Source organism: Xenopus laevis, chromosome 6S (genome assembly GCF_017654675.1).
Source record: "Xenopus laevis strain J_2021 chromosome 6S, Xenopus_laevis_v10.1, whole genome shotgun sequence".
In the NCBI taxonomy this organism is placed as follows: domain Eukaryota; kingdom Metazoa; phylum Chordata; class Amphibia; order Anura; family Pipidae; genus Xenopus; species Xenopus laevis.
In genome coordinates this window covers 62,381,541-62,394,458 of record NC_054382.1, presented here as the reverse complement: position 1 = coordinate 62,394,458, position 12,918 = coordinate 62,381,541, and the positions used below count along the sequence as shown (strand labels likewise).

At 37.7% G+C, this 12,918-nt stretch overlaps 1 protein-coding gene across 1 annotated transcript in view; it reads left to right on the top strand.

Moving 5' to 3' along the window:
* Nucleotides 1-12,918, top strand: part of ctnnal1.S (catenin alpha-like 1 S homeolog) — a 147,936-nt gene that overhangs the window by 69,222 nt on the left and 65,796 nt on the right. The window contains 1 exon segment of the mRNA NM_001093144.1: nucleotides 9,172-9,359. Within this exon segment, the coding sequence (NP_001086613.1) occupies nucleotides 9,172-9,359 (188 nt within the window).

The window sequence follows — 12,918 nt, the reverse complement described above, 5'->3', positions numbered from 1 at the left end:
AAGAAAAAACACCCTAAATATGATTGCCAGGGTTCCTCCAAACAGTTTGGTAGCCATTGTTCATAGGTTTACCAAAGTATCTGGCAGTTAGAGGCCTCAAAATGAAGTTAGCGCATACAAATAGTCCTGTGGGTAACTTCATATAATGAGAAATCAACACATTGACTGCATTTTTGTGGGGTAAAAACACAGAAATATATGTTTACCCCCAAACCCATATATTTTTGGAAAGTACACATTCTACCGAATCTAAAATGGGTACCCATGCCTTTCTGCTCCAAACTACTGAGTCGCAAGGCTTTCCCACAATTGTCGGTTTTGGTGAAATATCTGAAAATTGCCTCAAAGCTTCAACTTCTCAGCACCATATCACCCATGTATCGTTACGCACCAAGAAAAAACACCCTAAATATGATTGCCAGGGTTCCTCCAAACAGTTTGGTGGCCATTGTTCATAGGTTTACCAAAGTATCTGGCAGTTAGAGGCCTCAAAATGAAGTTAGCGCATACAAATAGTCCTGTGGGTAACTTCATCTAATGAAAAATCAACACATTGACTGCATTTTTGTGGGGTAAAAACACAGAAATATATGTTTACCCCCCAAACCCATATATTTTTGGAAAGTACACATTCTACAGAATCTAAAATGGATACCCATGCCTTTCTGCTCCAAACTACTGAGTCGCAAGGCTTTCCCACAATTGTCGGTTTTGGTGAAATATCTGAAAATTGCCTCAAAGCTTCAACTTCTCAGCACCATATCACCCATGTATCGTTACGCACCAAAAAAAAACACCCTAAATATGATTGCCAGGGTTCCTCTGAACATTTTGGTGGCCATTGTTCATAAGTTTACCAAAGTGTCTGGCATTTAGAGGCCCCAAAATGAAGTTAGTGCATACAAACAGTCCCGTGGTTAACTTCATCTAATGAAAAATCAACACATTGACTGCATTTTTGTGGGGTAAAAACACAGAAATATATGTTTACCCCCCAAACCCATATATTTTTGGAAAGTACACATTCTACTGAATCTAAAATGGGTACCCATGCCTTTCTGCTCCAAACTACTGAGTCGCAAGGCTTTCCCACAATTGTCGGTTTTGGTGAAATATCTGAAAATTGCCTCAAAGCTTCAACTTCTCAGCCCATATCACCCATGTATCGTTACGCACCAAGAAAAAGCACCCTAAATATGATTGCCAGGGTTCCTCCAAACAGTTTGGTGGCCATTGTTCATAGGTTTACCAAAGTATCTGGCAGTTAGAGGCCTCAAAATGAAGTTAGCGCATACAAATAGTCCTGTGGGTAACTTCATCTAATGAAAAATCAACACATTGACTGCATTTTTGTGGGTAAAAACACAGAAATATATGTTTACCCCCAAACCCATATATTTTTGGAAAGTACACATTCTACAGAATCTAAAATGGGTACCCATGCCTTTCTGCTCCAAACTACTGAGTCGCAAGGCTTTCCCACAATTGTCGGTTTTGGTGAAATATCTGAAAATTGCCTCAAAGCTTCAACTTCTCAGCACCATATCACCCATGTATCGTTACGCCAAAAAAAAACACCCTAAATATGATTGCCAGGGTTCCTCTAAACAGTTTGGTGGCCATGTCATAGTTTACCAAAGTATCTGGCATTTAGAGGCCCAAAATGAAGTTAGGCATACAAACAGTCCTGTGGTAACTTCATCTAATGAAAAATCAACACATTGACTGCATTTTTGTGGGGTAAAAACACAGAAATATATGTTTACCCCCCAAACCCATATATTTTTGGAAAGTACACATTCTACGAATCTAAAATGGGTACCCATGCCTTTCTGCTCCAAACTACTGAGTCGCAAGGCTTTCCACAATTGTCGGTTTTGGTGAAATATCTGAAAATTGCCTCAAAGCTTCAACTTCTCAGCCCCATATCACCCATGTATCGTTACGCACAAAAAAGCACCCTAAATATGATGCCAGGGTTCCTCCAAACAGTTTGATGCCATGTCATAGGTTTACCAAAGTATTGGCATTAGAGGCCTCAAAATGAAGTTAGCGCATACAAATAGTCCTGTGGGTAACTTCATCTAATGAAAAATCAACACATTGACTGCATTTTTGTGGGGTAAAAACACAGAAATATATGTTACCCCCCAAAACCCATATATTTTTGGAAAGTACACATTCTACAGAATCTAAAATGGGTACCCATGCCTTTCTGTTCCAAACTACTGAGTCGCAAGGCTTTTCCACAATTGTCGGTTTTGGTGAAATATCTGAAAATTGCCTCAAAGCTTCAACTTCTCAGCACCATATCACCCATGTATCGTTACGCACCAAAAAAACACCTAAATATGATTGCCAGGGGTCCTCCAAACAGTTTGGTGCCCACTGTGCATAGGTTTACCAAATATATGGCAGTAGAGGCCCCAAAATGAAGTTAGCGCATACAAATGTCTGTGGGTACTTCAGCTAATGAAAAATCACACATTGACTGCATTTTGTGGGGTAAAAACACAGAAATATATGTTTACCCCCAAAACCATATATTTTGGAAAGTACACATTATACAGAATCTAAATGGGTAAACATGCTTTCTCCCAAACTACTGAATCGCAAAGGCTATTGCCAAATTTGCGGTTTTTGGTAAATATTCTGAAAATTGCTCCAAAGCTTCAACTTTCCCATCGTATTGTCCATTTGTATCATTACCAGCATAAAGCATCCTAAATATAACTAGGGGTCTACTAAACAGTTTGATGCCCAATGTGCATAGATTATACCAAACTATGTGGGCACAGAGACCCCCAAATGACAAATATGTATAGACATTTTCACGGCTGACGCGCTGGCTGCTGCAATATAACCACCCGGTGTGTGTATTATGCGACATTAGACCACCTAACAGTACAGAGACCCCAGAAAACCATATATTTTCAGAAAGTACACATTCTGACGAATCCAATATGGGTAAATAAGCGTTTCTACTGCAAACTGCCAAACTGCAAAGCAATGCTGAACATAACGGTTTTTATCAAATTTCTGAAAATCGTCACAAAGCTTGAATTTTACCCCATTATATGCCCCACATTTCGTAACTTATCAGCATAAAACATCCTGAATATGAACGCCAGGGGTCTACTTAACACTTTGATGCCCAATATGCATAGATATACCAAACTATGTGGCGCACAGAGACCCCCAAATGACAATAGTGTATACATTTTCACGGCTGACGTGCGCTGGCTGCTGCAATATAAGCACCCGGTGTGTGTAATATGCGACATTAGACCCCCCTAACAGTACAGAGACCCCAGAAAACCATATATTTTCGGAAAGTACACATTCTGACGAATCCAATATGGGTAAATATGTGTTCCTACTGCAAACTGTCAAACTGCAAAGCAATGCTGAACGTAACGGTTTTTATCAAATTTCTGAAAATCGTCACAAAGCTTGAATTTTATCCCATTATATGCCCCACATTTCGTAACTTATCAGCATAAAACATCCTAAATATGAGCGCCAGGGGTCTACTGAACACTTTGATGCCCAAAATGCATAGATATACCAAACTATGTGGCGCACAGAGACCCCCAAATGACAATATGTATAGACATTTTCACGGCTGACACGCTGGCTGCAGCAATATAACCACCCGGTGTTTGTGTATTATGCGACATTAGACCACCTAACAGTACAGAGACCCCAGAAAACCATATATTTTCAGAAAGTACACATTCTGACGAATCCAATATGGGTAAATAAGTGTTTCTACTGCAAACTGCCAAACTGCAAAGCAATGCTGAACATAACGGTTTTTATCAAATTTCTGAAAATCGTCACAAAGCTTGAATTTTACCCCATTATATGCCCCACATTTCGTAACTTATCAGCATAAAACATCCTGAATATGAACGCCAGGGGTCTACTAAACACTTTGATGCCCAATATGCATAGATATACCAAACTATGTGGCGCACAGAGACCCCCAAATGACAATAGTGTATACATTTTCACGGCTGACGCGCGCTGGCTGCTGCAATATAAGCACCCGGTGTGTGTAATATGCGACATTAGACCCCCCTAACAGTACAGAGACCCCAGAAAACCATATATTTTCGCAAAGTACACATTCTGACGAATCCAATATGGGTAAATATGTGTTCCTACTGCAAACTGTCAAACTGCAAAGCAATGCTGAACGTAACGGTTTTTATCAAATTTCTGAAAATCGTCACAAAGCTTGAATTTTACCCCATTATATGCCCCACATTTCGTAACTTATCAGCATAAAACATCCTAAATATGAGCGCATGGGGTCTACTGAACACTTTGATGCCCAATATGCATAGATATACCAAACTATGTGGCGCACAGAGACCCCCAAATGACAATATGTATAGACATTTTCACGGCTGACGCGCTGGCTGCTGCAATATAACCACCCGGTGTGTGTATTATGCGACATTAGACCACCTAACAGCACAGAGACCCCAGAAAACCATATATTTTCAGAAAGTACACATTTTGACGAATCCAATATGGGTAAATAAGTGTTTCTACTGCAAACTGCCAAACTGCAAAGCAATGCTGAACATAACGGTTTTTATGAAATTTCTGAAAATCGTCACAAAGCTTGAATTTTACCCCATTATATGCCCCACATTTCGTAGCTTATCAGCATAAAACATCCTAAATATGAGCGCCAGGGGTCTACTGAACACTTTGATGCCCAATATGCATAGATATACCAAAGTATGTGGCGCACAGAGACCCCCAAATGACAATATGTATAGACATTTTCACAGCTGACGCGCTGGCTGCTGCAATATAAGCACCTGGTGTGTGTAATATGCGACATTAGATCCCCCTAACAGTACAGAGACCCAGAAAACCATATATTTTCAGAAAGTACACATTCTGACGAATCCAATATGGGTAAATAAGTGTTTCTACTGCAAACTGCCAAACTGCAAAGCAATGCTGAACATAACGGTTTTTATCAAATTTCTGAAAATCGTCACAAAGCTTGAATTTTACCCCATTATGTGCCCCACATTTCGTAACGTATCAGCATAAAACATCCTAAATATGAACGCCAGGGGTCTACTGAACACTTTGATGCCCAATATGCATAGATATACCAAACTATGTGGCGCACAGAGACCCACAAATGGATATATAGTAGATAAAATTTACATAGGCAAAACAAAATAACACAGAACAGTGTGAAATGCAAATAAATCACCAAAAACTAATAAAACCACAAAAATCAATGCTTTTTTTTTTCACACTAGTGTAATCGGCCACCAGAATTACCGTTTGAATATTTTAGCTGGGCCAAATCGATTATACGGACAGAAACAAGTGAACAACACAAATGCAGAGCTGAAAATGCAATAAAATGGCAAAAAATTCAATAAAATGGCTAAAAATGCACCAAAATACCCAAAATTGCAATATAACCACCAAAATAACATACAAATGCTATTGCACAGTACGGTTAGCGAATACGCTATTCGGAACGGCAATAAAACATTTTTTTTAGCCCAAAAAGAGACGATGCGATAAGAAAAAAAAAAAAAAGCCACAAAGCCATATATGTACATATGCGTGTGCACAACGGGTAAATTGCATGTTATTTGCGCGTGTGCAAGTGTACATGGGTGCTGTGAGTGTGTGTGACCCCCCCAATCCCCAAAAATCTATGTGTGAGTGTGTGTAAGTGTGAATGTAAGTGTATATTACTGTAATAAGTGTGTGTTGGTGTGTTTTTGTGTGTGTAAATGTTACACTTACCTGGGGTAGATGCCTCAGATCGATGAGAGAGGGCTCCACGCAGCAGATCTGCAGCTCCAACGGTCATCAGCCATGTGGGGGCGGAGCTGGGCGGAAGTGCAGCGCAGGCAGCAGCAGGACGCATAGGAAACGCGTCCCTGCTGCTGCTTTGGGGCCCCTGGGCGATCGCGCCCCAGGGGCCACACGATCCCCTGCTCTGCTCGTTGTCTAGGGGCAGGGGATCGTGAAGGAGCGGAGCGAGCGGCTCTAACAGCCGCTCCTCCGCTCGCAAACCCAGAAGTGCTGCAGAACGTAGAATCTACGATCTGTGGCACTTTGGTCCTTTGATCCACAGAACGTAGATTCTACGTTCTGTGGCACTTAAAGGGTTAAAATGGAATTTTTATATTTACGATAACCTAATGGCACATACTCCTAAAAAAGTATGTTATTATGAAAATGGTTTATTTACATGAAGCAGGGTTTTACATATGAGCTGTAACTGAACTATGGTAAACCCCCTTGCTAATAAAATCCCCTACCCCCTACCCGCCATAGTCCCCCCCCACACACACACAGGTGTTAACATCTGTAACTGCCCCTAAGCCTGTAATTACCCCTCGTTGCAGAGCGGTAATCAGCGCAACGGAGCTCACAGGGGTCATCTTCATCGCTTCATTAATCTTCGTTAAGTAAGCGTGTATCTGTGCATGCATTCGCTTTGTGATAACTACGCATGGGCTGAAAGAGAAAATTACCGAAGTGCTGGAAGAAGACAGGAAAATTCCCGAAGCGCCGGAAGATATTGCCCATGAGCTCTGCTGTGTTGAATCTGCAACGAGGGTTAATTACAGGCTTAGGGGCATTTAAAGATGTTAAAAACCTGTGCGGGGGTGAGGGAGGACTATTGAGGGGGTAGGGGGTTTTATAAGCAAGGTGGTTTAGTTCTCCTTTAAGTTATATCTTATAAGGAAGCTCATTAATTAACAACCCTAACTTTTAAAGTGGTTATTTATTGTAGATTCAGTGGTTTTAAATAAAACATATTTGATAATATGTTAAAATGATTAGGTGTTTATTACAGCTATCTGTTTTAAATTGTTCTTTATACAAATAAACTACCTCTGTAGTTCATTTACTACCTACAGGGCAGGGTGCAACAAAAATGTGTACAATACACTTTGCTCTCCCCCTTCCTGCAGGTAGCAGAATTGCTGCAGGTTTACCCCATGAATACAGCATAGCCTGTGTTTGGCCAATGATGCACCTCGTGAGAGACTTTTGTTAAATTGCCAGTGCACAAATAAACAGAAGTACATAATACAGTGGAATTATCTGCGCTCTGGTAATCTAATTATCTACCTTGCCAGGACTAAACATGGAGTAGCTTCAATTGCCCTGCAAAATGTAGATATTCATTTAACTCGTGTTCCTTTGAACTATAGTATGACTGCAACTCGATGCAGCAACCTGGAACCAAAGTGTCTCTGTAAATAATTTTTATATGTTGGTAACTAGGGGTCCTATTTAAGATAGCTCGAACTAGAATATTAACAAGGTTATCAAACCCAAAACCTAGCATGAGTTCATTAACTCACATAGGGTCACAAGTTTGAACAATCTTAAATAGGCCCATTAGTCTAAGGGTTGTAACATGAATATATCTGGGTATGTACTATTGGCATCTACCTCACCTTGCTGTTGAAATTTGAAATCAGAGCATAACTTAATAATTGATAATATGCCAGGGTATTAAAACTTTGTGTTTCTTCATATGCAATCAATGTGATTTAAAAATAAGCATAGTATTGACTATTAATGAAAGTTAATTTATTAAAGGTTTGATTATTGTGATACCTTAATAAAGCACCGGTTTAATTACTTATGTGTCATTTAAAAACAAACAGTGAAAATCTTTAAAAAGTGAAATCATTAAATATGCATTGGTATCGCAGTATGGTCATGTTCATGTATTCATTATCTGACAAATTTCCATGGATGCTTTTTGTTGCTCTCTCTTTGAGGTATTTTTAGCATAGAGTGAAACTAGGGCTTCCTATGTATATACTGTATGTGCAAGTATAAGAATTTATACTTTTTTCTATATAACAGAAGGTTAGGTAACATTAAAGTGCTGTTGATTTGTACAGCTGTCATCCATTATGTGGGAATACTATGGACATTTTATGTCCCCCTAAATAAGTCAATTGCAGAAAGAAAACCCCTCCCTAACTTAAATGTTTTCAGCTGCCATAATATTGTTCAAATGTCTGATAGACGGTTATCACTCCTTAGTTACCTTAAACCATATAGTGAATTTCTTGTTGAATTAATTAAATATTAAAGGTGGTTCTCCACCCAAACACTGATTTTGCACAGTGCATGAAAATGTATCTAAGCAAATTTCTATAAAAAAAAATGCAGTCCTTTTAAAGTTGTGACTGTAATTACAATGAATTTAGAGTGAAAATCCTATTTAAAGGTACAATGCCCCACAATGACCTGCAGATGTTTTGTTTTTCAATATGCCAGCACATAAAGTTAACTTATATTCATGAAAGAAATACTGTGACCACTTCTAGGACAACACTAACATTCTTCTTTATTACATGTTCTGTTATTTTGTTGCTGTTATTTTTCTTCAAAATGTGAAGACAAAAACATTTAAAAATATTGATAAAATAAAATGTAATTTTACATAGTTTATAGTCAGGGATGTATATAGGATTATCATGTCATGCTACCTGTTTTACAAAGTTTAATCTGCAGTGAAAATGGCAACGTTTGAGCTTTGGTAAATCTTCCTCTGAATTTATAAATTAAAGGTAAGGACCAATGACAGATTATCTATCATACTTTTCTTCTTAATCACATGTTGACAATTTATCTGTAAACTAAGTAAATTAAGACCCAAATCAAAGGATGAAAGAGTTCAATATGGCTGAATATTAGCCTTGGAAGAACTATGCAGATATATAAAAGCATATAGAATTCAGAGATTACGAACACAAATTGAAGGTGCGTATATGAGGCAGGTATAAATGCAATCTAAGCTCAAAAGCTAACTAATTACTTCTTGTTGTACCTGATTGACTTTATCCATATTCATATCTGTGTATAAGCCCAGCTGCATATCATTGCATCTGTTTTTTTTGGGGGGGGCTTCCATGTTATTACATGCATTTAGAATATACATGTTTAAATCAATAATGCACTTTTATTTATATTTATCATTTTTAATGTATTAATTTTATTTAAAAAAAAAAACAACTCATATTAATGGGCTTCAGTGCCTTTCCATGTGGATTAGAACTGACTTGTACCCAAAAGTACTTGGAATCTTCAAATATTTATAGAATTTGACCATTGTTTTTGTTCTTTTTATTTTTTTAGGGGAGACTATTGCACAATTGACAGACATGAACATCGGAGAACATCCAGAACCAGATGGATGTACTACCATTTTCACTGATAAGACAGGGGTTGTAAAAGCTGCCAGACTTTTGCTTTCTTCCGTTACCAAAGTGCTGGTTTTAGCTGATAGGATTGTTGTTAAGCAAATTATCACTTCCAGAAACAAGGTACTTACTTGCTAAAGATGAAAATCAATTTACAAAAGAGACACATTTCTGCAGATGAAATTATATTCTCTGTGGGTAAACAGTAAATTGCTAAACTCCAACATTTTGTGTAATCATGTAAAAATATACATTGTACTATAAGAGCATGCAAGGTCATAAAAGGATATATGTGCATATATATATGCATATATATATATATAAATATATATATATGTGCATATATATATATATATATGTGTATATATATATATATATATATATATATATATATATATATATATATATATATATATATTAAAATAATCTTTAATTTTTAAAACATTATTGGATGTACTGATGCTGTGCTGGAATCAGAGCTATATCGCAACACATTATTGAAAATATTGTGTTCCTGCTTCCATAAATATGGTAAATATGCAAGCAATGTTAATGGAGAATTGACTAAAGCCAAGTTACCAATGAGCAGGTGATATAACTGGCATATGCAGTTAGCATTCTTCAGAGATGATTTCTGATTTAAAAGACATTGCTTTTCAGATCGAATTGATTCTTTAATGTACTCCCTTTGTTTGCAATCAAAATTTCTGCTACAAGGGTTTTGAGCCATAGTTCTGGAGTCATAAGTAACATACGGTACTTTATTAATGGTATAGATGACTGTTATTGACCTTTTGATGGCATAGAGCACAATATTTTTGGTCTCTTAAATATGTTTCATAGTTAGGGTTGCCTCCACCCGGTTGCCGGTAAAACACCTGCCAAGGCCTGGGCCGCTATTACAAATTTACTGGCAATGTAGCTGCTGGTAAATTTGTAATACCCTTAAAAAGACCCCCTCGGCCAGCCCCCAACCCCCTGTAAACTTACATTGTCCTTCAGTTCTTGTCCTGGCCGCGATGTGGCCCCGCCCCTTTGCGGCACAACCCCACCCCCTTGACGTCACGCCACACCCCCTTTGTGTACCCGCCCCCACCAGCCGGAATTTTTTTTTGGCAAAAGGTGGCAACCCTATTCATAGTTATATTTTTGATAGCAAAGGATAGTTCTAGCAAACTATGTTGCTAATTTGAAAAGCATATACAAATACAAAATTGAGAGCACAAAACTCCATTAATTATAATTACTAACTTGCAGATGTACAAGTGTTTTTTATGAAAACAGGGAATTTCATTGAAGCCATATTTCATTTGTTACCTCAAGAAAAGACAGACTAGTTTAGAATCAAGTATCTTATGTTTCATGGAGCTTTACCTAATACATATATAACACTTGAGGTCAGAAACCCTACAAAAAGAAAGCAAGTGTTGTTGTTAATTTTGCTTTGCGATAAATAATACCTATTATCCAAAATAAAGTGGGAAACAGAGAAGTTGCCTATGGATGTTTATTAAAGATACAAAAAAAACTGCAGCTGGCTTTTGCTTCAAAAGTCACAACAAGGAATGCAAACTAGTTACAGGAGGGCAAGGGACATGAGGGAACACTACTTCCTGCTTCGCAACTCTCTAACTCATAGTTAGTCAGTGACTTTAAGGGGGGGTCACATGGGACATAACTGTTCAGTGAGTTTGCAATTGATCCTCAGCATTTAGGTCAGATTCAAAAGCAACAGATATGACCCATGTGGCCCCCACTCAAGTCTCTGATTGGTTACTGCCTGTTATGGAAGCAAAATAGTCAGCACAACTTCATAAATCTTTTCTTTTCTCTTGTGTCGTAGTGCATATTCCCCAGTGGCCACTTTCCACTGGCAAATGTAACAGAAATTGAATTGGAACAGCACCACTCTTTTTTAAAATAAAAATGCCTTTATTGCAGACAATCAGTAACAAATAACAATCAAGTGATACAAATTTTTTCATATATTTGACAGTGTAACAATTTACAAAAGTATCCATCTGAAGGGATTCCAACAGAGCAAGTTCATATGAGGCAGATCTTGTTTTAACTGCAACTGCTGTTCCAATATCCAGAATGGTGAATTCCTATACCACCCGAGGAAGGGGACTCGTATTCCTGGACGGTTCTCTTGTAATTCCATACATGTAGTGTATGTCATCAAATGTCCATGTGGGCTAGCATATGTGGGTCAAACTGTGAGGACCGTCTGGGAACACATCCGAGAACATGTCTGCTATTAGAACTGGTAAGAAGGAACAAGCAGTGGCGGGCCATTTCATTGAAATGGGCCATAATGTGAATCAAATAAGGTTTTAGGTTATTGGAAGTAGTTCAGCCAAAACGTCGTGGTGGAAATAGACTGAAAGCTTTACTATATAGAGAGGCCTTTTGGATCAGGAGATTGGAGACATTAACCCCACTAGGTCTAAATAAAGAATACAACCTCAAACTGATATGTAGATAAATTTTGCTAGTTTTTAATGATTTTATATACAGTTTTTATTCTGGATCTTTTATAGATCTGCCTCATATGAACTTGGTTCACCTGCACTGTTGGAATCACTTCGGATGGATACCTTTGTAAATTGTTACACTGTCAAATAAATGAAAAAATTATATGATTATTTGTTACTAATTGTCCACTAGATGGCACAAAGGGTTTAAATAGCTGTGTTTGGTTTGTCAGTTTAGCTTGATAAAAGGCCATTTTGAGACCTGAAACGTTGCTGTAATGCCCCAGAAGTCTGCAATAAAGGCATTTTTATTTTAAGAAGATTGAGTGGTGCTGTTCCAATTCAATTTCTGGTTACTGCCTGTTAACCAATCATTGTAAACCAAGAGAGCTGCAAAGCAGGAAGTAGTGTTAGACATCCAGTCACTCATTACATTTTCGGCTAACTAATTATATTAGAAACATTTTTATTATGCACCTATCTATTTACCTAGCTTTTATTTTTACACTGAACAATTCATTTAAAGGAGAACTGTCATGAACTATAAACCATACCATTTTCTCACTGATATTTAACATTAATTTGTACAATAAAATCTATACCCAACTGCATCAAATGTGTGTTATAACCACACTTATCACTCATTTCTGCTCTCCAGACCAAGCATTTTTAGAATCTGAGTAGGAGTGTCCATTCTTACACAGCATCATTCACTTTGGCCCTCCCATGTTCCCTGAGTTATACTGCCCCTCCCTCATCCCCTAGTTGCATCATATCTGTGCACAACAACTCTGTGTTTTGTTAGTTTTACCTATGCAGTTTAATTTGGCAGCTTCTGGAAATGACTTGGTAAAGTCAATTCTTATATTATTGATAAAGGAACAGTAACTAAAAGTGGCAATAAAGATTTTCACTCATCCAGGTCATGGTATATCTATATAACTCGGCAAGTCCAGTTGTTATAGATTTACCTATACTAGATAGTAACTGAAAGTGGTTTAATGTAATTAATATATTATATACTGTTACCTTGCACCAGTTAAAGCTGTGTGTTTGCTTTATAAAGACTACTATAGTTTATATTCAATCTGGAAAACAAGGAGAAAATGCAGAGGCAACATAACATGGGTTACATTTTTCATTTGTACGCAGTAACTAACATAAGATAATCTAGGGAGCATTCTTCTTTTATATTTTCTATTAAA